The sequence below is a fragment of the Microtus oregoni genome, unplaced genomic scaffold, assembly GCF_018167655.1.
Source record: "Microtus oregoni isolate MIOR12 unplaced genomic scaffold, Mior012 000064F_ref0000363, whole genome shotgun sequence".
Classification (NCBI taxonomy): domain Eukaryota; kingdom Metazoa; phylum Chordata; class Mammalia; order Rodentia; family Cricetidae; genus Microtus; species Microtus oregoni.
Window position 1 is genome coordinate 3,465,804 of NW_024543874.1, and position 12,814 is coordinate 3,478,617.

Genomic DNA, 12,814 nt, shown 5'->3' on the forward strand with positions numbered 1-12,814 from the left:
TTTTCTTTGCTGGAAACAGAACGAAGGGTCTTCGCGCACGCTGGGCAAGCACTCTGCTGCTGCGCTGCATTCTGGCCCCAAACTCTCCTTTTATATTTTGATTATAAACACTTAGACACTAAATTTGTAAATTAAAACTTAATGACACATGCGTGTACATACACACACACACACACACACACACACACACACATCTTTCTGAGACAGAGTTCCATGTAGTTCTAGCTGGCCTCAAACTCTCTATGCAGGTGAGACTGGCCTTGAACTCCTGATTCTCCTGTACTTCCCAAGTGCTGGGATTAAGGGCACGAGCCATGATACCCAGCTCTTAAAATAGAAACTCTTGGGGCTGGAGAGATGACTCAGGTTCTGAACACTGCCTGTCCTTGCAGAGGACCCAGGCTCAGACCCCAGCACCCACATGGTCGCTCACAGCCATCCTCCTCTGACACGGACACCAGGCACACACGTACATGTACACACATGAAGACAAACATTCATACACATGGAATAAATCTAAAAAAGTATGAGAGTATTATTGTTTTTTGTGAGGCATTAAAAGACTTTATTACTAAAATCATAAATGTAACTGAAAAGCAAACAATACATTAGAAATAATACCACCACCAAGGGCTCATCGCAGCCCACATTTTATTTTTCCAGGAAGTAGAAAAGAGAATGTCATTGGCACAGGACTTGAGTTACAAACAGAAGTGAGCGCCTTGATTATTTCCTGTATGAGTTTTCACACATTAACTGGTAGGAAAAGAAGTGGCCTCCCTTAGAAAACCATAGCACATGATTCTACGTGCACACACCAGCACACACCAAGAGCCAGATGTGCACAGGAGAGCCTCAGCTCTGGGGGCAAGCCCAAGTCCCAGCATCATGGTCGGTATTCAGAAAGCACTAAATAAATGCTCATGGCTAGATGAATGGATGAGTGTGTCAGTCAACTAGACAGGGAAAGTTTTCCCTGATAGAATAACCACAGCAGCTTGTTAGGCTGTCTCTTTCATGAGCGTAATATGTACACACATACACCATACAAAAGGCTTGTATTATCGTTCTGCCAGGAGCTCAGGCATGCTCAGTGCGCTGAAATGCAGTTAGATGGACCTGGTTTCAGGTCAGGACTAGCTGGCTCATGCACGTGGTTATGTGGAAAGCTAGAAGCAGGTGATCTCCTCTCTCAGTTAACCCAGAGCCTTCAGGGGCGGCGACGTCTCCCTCGGTCCTCAGACACAGTAAGCCCATCCTCCTAACAGTGTAAAAGCCACAACACAAATGGGATAAAACACGAGGTCGTTTCTTCTTCTCCAACGTGCCATTGAACTAGCCTCCCCAAGCCATGATATATATTTCACAATAATCCTTCAGAAATGAGAGTTACCAGTCACGTGCTTCTGCGCAGCTCACGTAAACACACCGGAGTAGGATCCTGGTCAGAAATAAGGCTTAAGACTTAGGGCATTCCTGGCTTGCTCTGCAGCAGCGGATCCTTCTCCTGGTTTCCTCGGAAGAATGGGGCTTTTGCACGGCTGAGGAAAACACTCAGGCTTCTGCCTTTGACCGTCTTCCCAGGGCAGTTTCCTATAGGTTTGTAAGCCTTGTGTTTTCTGAAAACAATGTGTTGGACAGGATTTTAAAAAATACCTTCCGCTGAACTAAATTCCTCTCTACAGTGTTTTTCATGCCAGGTGCAAAAGAGCTAACCATTCCACCCAGTCTGTCGCTGGCGACGCCCCAGCATCTTAGGGGAGCACAGCTATTTTCTCTTCAAGTAAAAAGTACCCACTTTGAAATTTTGTTAAACATTATATAGACAGACACAATTTTGCCAAGTTACTGATGTCTGGCAGCACTTTCAGGATTAAAACAAACAAATCCAAAACCACAGTAAAATTAATAGGTCCCAGTTTGGTATTTATTGTTCAATGGATGAGTTTCTTCTCATACACAAAATATTTAAATGGAAAAAAAGAAACTGGTATGTTTGTATGCAAGAATGCTATTTGCTTTTGACTGTCTGCTATAGAGATACAGTACAGTGTTAAAATCAGAAACTTACTTGTATAGCAAGATGGTAACCATGGTGACAAACACGGCCAGGCAGCCGATGGAGATCAAGGCACCATTCGCCATTCTCAGCGGGGAGACTGGGTCTTAAGGCAGAAGGAAAACCCTGTGAGTTGTGTTCCATTGAAGGACATCTGCTTGTGATGCTGCTGAATGGGGAACGGAGCTGCTGCAGAAGATACTACTCCACTCTACCATTAGGCGACCTTTCCCATCAAGCAACCTATAGACTCTGGGTTGAGCAAAGTGCGCAGGCATGGATAAATGTCACAGTCTGGTGACACCCTCTCAGGACACTGCTGAGCTGTTGGCACCTGCATGCTAACAGGCTCTTATGTTCCACTGTGCTGGCCTCTGGTCCCATCTCATGCTATATGGCTGCCCCTATGCTAAAAACCCTAGAATTCTGGGAAACCTCCATGGCCCCTGCTGGGACCTCCCTTCCCTGGCTCATCTCAGTTTCCTCGATTCTGAAGGCACCACTCAGTCCTTCTCACTTCCTGCCTGCTTCTTCCTAGACCTGGGTCGGAGTCTTTCAATATTGCTTTCCATAGCTCTCCTGTACTGCAAGGGCCACAGAGGCAGGGATCGCTCCTCTTTAACCAGCAAACCAACCAGTTCCATCTCTACCCCTGGCATAATTCAGTTACCTAAGCCGTCTCCATCTGCTCTCCTCTGTCCCCATCCTATCCACCAGGCCCCTCCTAGGTGGTCCTCCATTGGTTGAGCCTCCTCTTACAATCATCTCTCCACTGTGTGCATGTGTTGTGGAATATTACTTTAACTAGCAAAGATGTGCTACATTTGCTTCTGCTGCAAAGTACTTTAACTGGATAAAGGTGTGTCACATTTGCTTCTGCTGCATGTCTCTAACAATGTAAGGCTGCGTTACACTTGTTTGTACCAATGAAAAGATGTGTTGCTGTTTGGCCTTGCCTGCCTAAGGCACCTCATTGCTCTAATAAAAAGCTGAGTGGCCAGCAGCTAGGCGGGAGAGGGATAGGCGGGGCTGGTGGGCAGAGAGAATAAGTAGGAGGAGAAATCTAGGCTGGAGAGAGAGAGAGAGAGAGAGAGAGAGAGAGAGAGAGAGAGAGAGGGCCAGAAACCAGGCCAGCCGGCAGGAAAGTAAGACACACAGAAAGAAAGGTAAAAGGCCCTGAGGCAAAAGGTAGATGAGGAAAAACGGGTTAATTTAAGAAAAAGCCCGAAATGAGCCTAAGCTAGGCTGAACAGCCATAACTAATGATTTAGAGCTGGGCGGTGGCCCTAAAGAAAAACCTAGTACGTGCACGTGAGCTCTTAGCCGCCAAGGCCTCACTCTTGCTGACAGAATGAAGCTTCGGCGACCCTAGCAGTGGCCTACATGTGCTCTCTAAATGTGCTTAAATCCTTAGTCAGGAGGTCCTTTACCAAGATGGCGCTGCTGAACAGCAAGACTTGTGCCCACACCCAGTCTAGGGTGCTAACCACCGCCCTCACCTCCCACTCCAAGCCCACCCCTCTGACCTGGTTTGTTTTCCTCAAAATACCATCTTGTTAATTTGTTTACTGCCTGCGTTAGTTTAAGGCTGATTAGGTATTCTGAGTTCTGACCCAACTGACAGGTTCATAGGCGAGCAAATGGTAACCTCCTATGAGAATACTTTGTAAACAAAGACAGAAACAAGACAAAACAAAAAACATCTAGAGAGATGGCTCAGGGTTTAAGAGCACTAACTGCTCTTCCAGAGGACCCGGGTTTGATTCCCAGCACCTACAAGGCTACAAAAAGTAACTCCAGTTCCAAGAGGCTCTCCTGCCCTCTTCTGGACTCTGCAGGCACGGTACCCATGTGGTACCCAGAGGCAGGCATATACAGGAAACACACACACACATGCACGCACGCATGCACGCACGCACGCACGCACACACGATAAATCTTTAAAAACAAAAACGGCTGAATTTCAGTCATTGACATCCAGCTTAACTGACTGACTCCAGGCCTTGATGAGGAAGCAATCTTCAAAGGCTGTCCCTGGGGTCCTGATAGCCTGCCTGTACAGGGTGCTGCTCAATGGGGGCCTCCTTTGGGCCTCTTCTGACTCCAGTGTTGCTCAGTTTGTGAATCTAAATTGGTCTAAACATTTTCCTATAACACCCGTTACTGCTCAGGAAAGCAGGGGTCTCCCTTGGTTTGTTCGTTAGCCGGTGTAGACTTCTGTCCTATGTAGATCTGTGCTGGGCATTGAAGAGGATAGCTGATTGACTGTCAATTAAAAGAAGTTTAGCTAAACATCAGTGGGGTCTCTTTTGAACTATGACTATTTCCGACATTCTGATTTTGAAATTCAAGTTACCAAGTTCTGTGTGTGTGTGTGTGTGTGTGTGTGTGTACGTGCACCTGCATGTGTGTGCACGGTTGTATGTTGTACAGGTGGACTTGTGTACAGGTGGAGATAAGCGACACCTGCATGTGTGTGCACGGTTGTATGTTGTACAGGTGGACTTGTGTACAGGTGGAGATAAGCGACACCTGCATGTGTGTGCACGGTTGTATGCTGTACAGGTGGACTTGTGTACAGGTGGAGATAAGCGACACCTGCAGAAGTCTCTCCTCTTTTTGTTTGAGTCTGGCTTTCTCTTTGGCTTGGGATTTGGCCACGTATGTTAGACCAGATGGCCTGTGAGCTCCAGGAGTCTGCCTGTCTCCACCCTGGTTGTCCCGTTGTTGGGAGTGCATGTTTACAGCACCACACCTAGCTTTTTATGGAGCTTCTGAGAACCCTAGTCCTCAGGCTTGCAAGGTAAGCCTTTTACTGACTGAAATCTCTCCCCGCCCCCATCTAGGATTTTGCTATGGGCTTTGCCCAAGCAGTCCTAGAACTTGCAACCCTCCTGTATCAACTTCCTGAATGTTTGGAGTATAGGCATGTCCCACCACACCCCTTCAAATTTCTCTCTGGGTGGAACCCAGGGCTCCATGGCCTCACCCATGCCAGGCAAGTGCCTTACCTCTGTGCTCCTCCTCAGTCCCCTTTATTAGGTTATATATGTGTGTGTGTGTGTATTAGGTTTTATTAATATAAGGTTTTATTAGGTTTTATATATGTATTATTTATTATGTATACAATACTGTCTGCATGTATGCCTGCAGGCTAGAAGAGGGCACCAGACCTCATTACAGATGGTTGTGAGCCACCATGTGGTTGCTAGGAATTGAACTCAGGACCTTTGGAAGAGCAGGCAGTGCTCTTAACCGCTGAGCCATCTCTCCAGCCCCCCCTTTATTAGGTTTTTGATAGTGGGTTTAAGTCATATCTAAAGTGACCTCTCACTAGAACAAAAATCACGGAATGCGAACAGTTGAACTTATAAACCTCAGGAGATCAGTGGGTTGCCAGTAGAAGGAAACAAAATGGAATAAATTAACGTACTTTCAGGGTTTCTCTGTGTAGCACTGGTTGCTCTAGAACTCGCTTTGTAGACCATGCTGACCTCAAACTCACAGAGATCTGCCTGCCTCTGCCTCACAAGTGCTGGGGTTAAAGGTGTGTACCACCACGGTTGGCAGGCTAAGATTCTAAAGTTAATTCTGAAGGGCATAGAGCTGGGGCAGCCCCAGTTCCACAGCTCCTGGAGATCCGGGCATTGAAACACCCACAGCCCTGGCTGCTTCACTGTATCTCTCTACTCCCCAGCTTTCTGGCAGGCGCCAAGGTACCCTGTCCTGCAAGAGACAGGATACTTTTGCAACCTTGTTCTTAGGCAGGTTTTTCTTTTCCTTCCTTCCTTCCTTCCTCCCTCCCTCCCTCCCTCCTTCCTTTATTTTATCTTTTTTTTTTTTTTTTGACAAAGTCTCACTATGTAGCCTTGGCTGGCTTGAAACTCACTATGTAGATGAGGCTGGCTATGTAGCTCTGACTATGTAGTCTCTGCCTCCCAGTGCTGAGATTATGGGTGTGTGCCACCACGCTGCATTGAGGCAGGCTTTCCAAAGCTCTCATGCGTAGCCCAGACTGGCCTTGAGCTCATGGTTCTCCTGCTGTGGGTGCCTGAATCCCAGGATCAGAGGTAAGAAATACCAAGCCTGGCTCAAGGAGCAGTCTTCTGGATGAGTGGGTAAATTGGCTGGTACTGTCTCGGGCAACTCTTGGTAGACTTGAGGAAGACTTTTTAAAAAGGCCACATGAGAATGAGAGGAAGCAAGATTCCAGCTCAGTTTCTCATTTCTTTTGGCTTTGCCCTGGTGGCTTCTCCTGAAACCCTGGTTTTGGCCTCTCCTTTATGATTGTCATTTTGTTTGTTTGTTTGTTCAGTTTCCTCTGGAAATACAAACCTCTTGGCCAGTGCCTTGACGACATCTCCTTATCACACCTCACTGTCGCTGGCCTGTGGTCTCGATGGTACCCTTCACGGATGGGCTTTTCTCTGGTCATTATCTCACCAAGTCTCTCTCTTCATCGCGCTAAGTAGATTTGTGATTGGGTTTTAATGCTAGTTCTTTGCTTTTGATACATGGTTTCACTGTATAGCCCTGGATGGCCTAACTCTGTAGACCCAACTAGCCTCGAACTCACAGAGAAGCGCCTGCCTCTGCTTCCTGCAGCGTGTGCCACCACATCCAGCTTAATGCCAGATCTTAAATCCGTATTAACAAGCGTTCAAAGAATCTTGCTGTGAGACAAACACTGCTAGAGAAGCCTTTGGGGGCTTTAAATTGGGTGTACACTTCTGCAGTAGGAAATGTTCATAAAATTATAAGCCATACCTCACCTTTGCCAGGGATAGAGATCAGGGCGCTGGTGAGGGCCAGGCTTGTGCCATCACCCAGAGTGATGTTCACACAGTACGTTCCAGACCCATTGAAGGCTCTTCTCACGGATAGCGGGCACAGCTCGTCCAGAGCCACGGAGCTGCAGACCCTGGTCTGGGCCACCTGGCAGGTAGGGTCAGAGACGATGGTACAAACTTCCGTGGGAATGCTGTGACGTGGGAGCAGGGTGAGCACATGAGGGAGGAAAGAGCAATGTCAGGGCTTGTGGTGGTGGGGGTGGGAGTGATGGTGAGGGGTTTTGCTGTTTTTGAAACAGGGTTTCACACTGTTGGCCTGGAACTCATGGTGATCCTCCTGCCTCAGTTTCTTAAGTTCTAGGATTATAGGCACAAGACACTGTGCTTGCCTCTGTCATGACAGCTTTAAACAGCAGCCTTTGCTTTTCTCCCCCACTCCCTGCCTGCTTCTCTCTCTCTCTCTCTCTCTCTCTCTCTCTCTCTCTCTCTCTCTCTCTCTTTCCTTCTAAGACAGGGGCTCATGTAGCCAGGTTGGCCTTAGACTCACTATGTAGTTAAAGATAGTCTTAAATGTCTTCTCTTTTTTTTTTTAGATTTTCAAAATAGGGTTTCTCTGTAGCTTTGAGACCTGTTCCAGAACTAGCTCTTGTAGACCAGGGTGGCTTCAAACTCACAGAGATCCGCCTGCCTCTGCCTCCCGAGTGCTGGGATTAAAAGCGTGCACCACCACCGCTTGGCTCAGTCTTAAACTTCTGATTGTTCAGCCTCCACCTTTGGAGTACTGTGATTACAGGCACTACCCCGTGTCCTGTTTTATGCGGTGATGGGGATCGAACCCAGGTTTGTGTACGCTAGGATGCGCTTTACCCTGTCCCCTCTTTGTTCTTTGTTTTGAGAGAAAGGCTCCCTATACAGCCCATGCTCTCCTGCCTTACTTAGCCTCTTGACTGCTGGGGTTACAGGCACGCACCCCCTCTCCTATCCCAGCTTGTCTGGGGTTTCTAACATGTAGGATTTTGAATCAACTTCAAAGGGATGACTAGTAGCCAAGCCCTTTATTCAGGCTTGGGGTCCTCATGCGGCCTTTCCCCTGGCATGACGCTGTACTTACGTCCCTTTGCAGGTCACAATGAAGTCCTTCAGGGAGTTGTCAGGCCGTGGCATGAGCATTGGGACATCTGCTATCTGGATGATGCTGACTTCTAGGATTCCCTCTAGCGAAACAGCCACCAAAGAGAAATGTTAAAATACAGCAGAGACCAAAGGAAACCATTCTGCCACAGGCTCTTTTTCCTGGGCTGAAATCCCAGCTAAGTTAAGGAGTGAGGGGGCAAAGCCTTTGTTGGAGATGTGATCAGTGCCCTTCTGGAGAAACCTCAGGGAGCCCCCTTGTCCCCTCTGCCACGTGAGGACACAGCAAGGGGATGATCTGCCATGAACCAGGAAATGCTCCTCACCAGACAGTGGAGCTGACATCCAGCCTTCAGAACAACAAGCAGTGAACCCCCAAACCTACCTATTACAGAAACTTAGATGCACTAGGAGATGCCCCTTAACAAGAAGGAAAAGCAAACAGAAACAGCCTTCTTGTTGAACAGAAATTTAGCAAACATGGGGATTTAGCCCCCAGTGTTTTGCATTCATGTCCATGCAGGTTTTCATAGTCACATGGACCAGTTCTGCCCACTGAGACTCTTTCTCTAGAGCCTGGTCCATGTTAGAAAGTAGCACCCCCTTTCTGGGCGATGGGTTAAGAAAAGGTGACTTGGGCAGATGCTGACCCCGTGGATCACAGGTGGCTGACCCATCCTGTCCTCAGAGACAGTGTACAGCTACAACTTTTACACAATCCATGTTCTCAGAAACATGGATGCCCCAGCTGGCTGTGGTGCCCTCTGTTTTCTCTGCTGGGACCTCGGGGCAGTCCCTGAAGCATGCGGTACCTGAAGAGTGCAGGCCTCCCCTTACAAGTAGAAAAGAGAAACTTTGTAAAAGTCACACTGGAAGCAGAAGCAGTGAGCACTCCTTGCTGGCTTTCTTACCCCCGCCCCCCATCCATTGAGATTCCTGGAGGCTCACATGGGATTCAAGCCCAGGTTTTTTAGCATTTGGGCGCCCAAAGGATAAATTTCTACCAGAAAGCATAAGGCAAGCAGGAGAACAAATGGAACATGCAAACTACAAGATGCTGCTTCCTGCCAGGCGGAGGTGGTGTACACCTTTAAACCCAGCAATCGGGAGGCAGAGGCAGGCGGATCTCTGTGAATTCGAGGCCAGCCTGGTCTACAAGAGCTAGTTCCAGGACAGGTTCCAAAACTACAGAGAAACCCTGTCTCAAAAAACAAAAAAAAACCAAAAAACCAAACAAGATGCTGCTTCCTATGTTTGCATCACCTTGGACCAGACAGGTGACCCTGCTCCTTCCCCTCTACCCTTCTAGTGTTAGCAATGTGAATGGGGTTGGCCTTGTAGACTGTGGCATCTTCTCCACAGGTCTTTAACCTTACCTACGATTGTGAGGGTGGCTCTGAAGTAACCGTATCTGTTTATCTGGCAGCTTTTGCTGGAAATGTCACTCAGCTCCATGGAGTTGTAACCTGTAAGCACTAGAAAGTTCAAGGAATAAAAGTTTAAAATAAGAATGTAGTGGAGGTAACATGATATAACAAAAATAAAGATACTTGTCCATCTGTTCTTTATTATTTTTGTTTTGGTGGGTTTTGGTGTTACTCTTTCTGCAGACAGGGACTCATGTAGCCCAGGCTGGTCTAAACTCACTACATAGCCCAGGCTGGCCTTAACTCCAGGTCGTATTCTTCCTACTGCCCATGTTCTAAGATTGTAAGTGTGAACTGTATACCTAAGGCACCATCTACTCCAAGCTCCATCTTCTCTTTAGAAGAAGCCAGGCGTGGCGGCACGTGGCTCTAATCTCAGCACTCGAGATTGTGAATTCAAGGCCAGCCTGGTCTACATCCCAAGTTCCAGGACAGTCAGGACTAAGAACCAAAAACCAAAAATCAAGACCAAATCAAAACAAGCACTCTACAATTTTTCAATTAAGGCAGAAACTTGAAGTAAATGTGTGTAGATTTCTATAGGTGTAGGCATTATGGCCATTTAATTCCATAAATAAACTGTGGGGAGGGGAGGGAGGAGAGTAAGCCCTGAGTGAGTGAAATCCTAAGTGAATGCGTGCTATTGGCATGGGTGTGGCCATATCAAGGACCCCAAGGGCTGAGCTCCGTGAGAAATGCAGAGCCTTCCTCAGGGGTCCAAGTGTGAGTGTGAGCAGTGTGTGCAGACAATGGCCACCGCAGCTTCCTCTCCCCAGCCCGAGTGTTGACAATGTGTGCAGGCAACAGCCGCCACAGCTTCCTTTCCCGAGCCTGAAGACTGTTCCCAGGGAGCTGGACCACGCCCCCTGACTCGGCTGTGTGCAGTAACTCTGCCTCTCTCTTCACCTGAATATAATAAACATGCTAAGCTTCTGGGGTGCTGAGGCTTCTCCATCCGAGAGCCCAGACCACCAGACCCCAACTTTCTGTCTGAGTATGCGTCTGTCTGTCTTGTCTTCATTCCCTGGACATCTAGTCTGGTCAAGTCCCCAGCGATGGAGCGAGGACTCAGGAGTAAACACCCTCTCCTGTTCAGGCGGAGCTGGCGATGGGAACCGATTGCCCACACCAGGCAAGTTCAAAGCACAACCCCAGATGTCTTTTTGAATAAGGAAGCAAATGAAAAGTGGAAATCCTGTTAGAATGCATGGACAGGCCGCAGTAGAGAAGCCCCCTTCTCATCGGGAGGCAGCTGTCCTGGCCTTAACTCTAGCAGCCTGTCTGCTCACACACCATTTAACTCATCCTTGCTGCCGTTCGCTCATCAGCAAAAGAGCTCTCTGACCTCCTGAATTTAAACCATTTAAAGCAAAGTGAGCTAAAGCAAGTGTTGCCTGCTTCTCTGCCAGGTGTGGTGTTCATGCCCCTGATGCCAGCACTCAGGAGGCCGAGGCAGAGGGATTGCTGTGAGTTTGAGACCAACTATATAGACTTAACCTATATAGTTAAGTTGGGTTACCATGAGAGACTTTGTCTTAAAGCAAACACCAGAATCTGCTGAGGTGTTGAAGGAGATGACTCCCATAGGTCATAAGTCACCCAGTAGCTGCCTGGGAAGGATGGAGAGGTGTGATCTGAATCTAGTGGAGGAGGTATGTGGGGGTGAGGAGGGAGGGGTGCTTATGGTTTGAAAAGCTTCCTGTCAAAGTGCTCTTTGCATTCCTGTTGGCAAGTGAGCTCTCAGCTGCTGCTCAGTGCCTGCCTGCCTGCTGCCTGCGGGGCTGCCCGTCACCATAGTGATGGGCTCCTAGCCCTCTGACACAATAATACCAAATAAACCCTTTCCTCTATAAGTTGCCTTGGTCATGGTGTTTTATCACAGCACTAGAAAAGTAACTAAGACACCAACCAACTTACAAACAAGAACCCAAAGCAGTCACAGAACTTGGCTGCTCGTAAGGCTGCCACGTACAGAGTACTTATCAGCTACTTGTTCAGCAGTGCAGGAGAAGGGAATTCTGTCCCTATTCGGATAGGCAGGTGTGTGAGAAGAATGAGGTTTTAACGTAAGACATGAATAGGAGGTTAGGGAGAAATCACATTTGGTAAAGTGTCGGTCATGCAAGTGTGCAGACCTGAGTTCGGATCCCCAGCTCCCACATGAAGCTGGCTGCAAGCCTGTAGTTCCAGTGCTGGGGAGGCAGAGACAGGAGGACCTCTGGGGTTTGCTAGTCAGCAAGTCTAGCTGAATTGGAAAGCTGTAGGTTAGGGAAAAATCTCAAAACAAGGTGGCAGACAATTGAGGAAGACTGGCTGCTGGGTGCACGGAAAAAAAGAATCTAATGCCTCACTTGTCACAATTTAAAACTTGTTGGGCTGGGTGGTGGTGGCCTTTAATCCTAGCACTCGGAGCCAGAGACAGGCAGAGTTCAAGGTCAGCCTGGTCTACAGAGCAAGTTCCAGGACAGGCTCCAAAGCTACAGAGAAAACCCTGTCTCGAAAAACAAAAACAGACAAACAAACAAACAAAAAACCTCAACTTGTTGGTGTAGCTTTAAAGTCTAAAAGGAAAATATGATAATGCTAGTGTTTATTGTTTCTTTAATTCCACAAGGAATTGAAATAGATAAGAGAGAAAATTAAAGTTTTAAAAGATCTTCATCTTGAAAAATAAACAGAACTGAAGAGATGGTTCAGTGGTTAAGAGCACTGGCTGCTCTTCCAGAGGACCCAGGTTCATTCCCAGCAGCCACATGGTGGTTTACAGCTACGTGTAACTCCAGCCCCAGGGGATCTGAAGCCCTCCCTCTTCTAGCCTGTTTGGGAACCAGGCATGTATGTGATGCCCTGACACACATGCAGACAAAGTGGCCATACACACCACGTCAGTAAATTCATTTTTTAAAAGTTTAGAGGCTAAAATAAATAGGTGTGGTGCACCTTGTAATCCAGGGGCCGAGGCAGAAGGATCGCAAGTTCCTGGGGCTACACAGTTAGACCCTCTCAAAACAACAGAAGAAAGAGAGGATCCTGGCCCACAACTGCGTAAAATACTCCTGTTCTTCTGGAGACTATGCCGGTACTAGGAGACCCAAGGGTGGATATCCCAGGATCCTAGGATAGAACCAAACACGGCTGGCAAACAACCCCCCCCCCCAAAAAAAAAGAGGAAAAAAAAAGAAAGTCAATGACATGATTCCTAATGATGTTCTGCTATGCTCATAGATTGGTACCTAGCTCACTGTCATCAGAGAGGCTTCACCCAGCAACTGATGGAAACAGATGCAGACCCACAGCCAAGCATTAGGCAGAGCTCAGGGACTCCTGTGGAAGAGAGGAGGAAAGAATTGTAGGAGCCAGAGGAGCCAAGGACCACAAGAAAATCCATAGAATGAACTAACCTGGGC

The 12,814-nt window shown here is 47.8% G+C and overlaps 1 protein-coding gene across 1 annotated transcript in view; it reads right to left on the reverse strand.

The window, feature by feature from the left end:
* Positions 1 to 553: 553 nt before the first annotated feature.
* The window catches only part of Gpnmb (glycoprotein nmb), a 31,498-nt gene continuing 19,237 nt past the window's right edge, over positions 554 to 12,814 (reverse strand). Inside the window, exons 7-11 of the mRNA XM_041640689.1 lie at positions 9,357 to 9,455; positions 7,961 to 8,063; positions 6,832 to 7,040; positions 2,072 to 2,165; positions 554 to 1,619 (exon numbers count right to left, since the gene is read on the reverse strand). Coding sequence (XP_041496623.1) covers positions 1,466 to 1,619; positions 2,072 to 2,165; positions 6,832 to 7,040; positions 7,961 to 8,063; positions 9,357 to 9,455 — 659 coding nt within the window. The 3' untranslated portion in view covers positions 554 to 1,465. The remainder of the gene's footprint in view (positions 1,620 to 2,071; positions 2,166 to 6,831; positions 7,041 to 7,960; positions 8,064 to 9,356; positions 9,456 to 12,814) is intronic.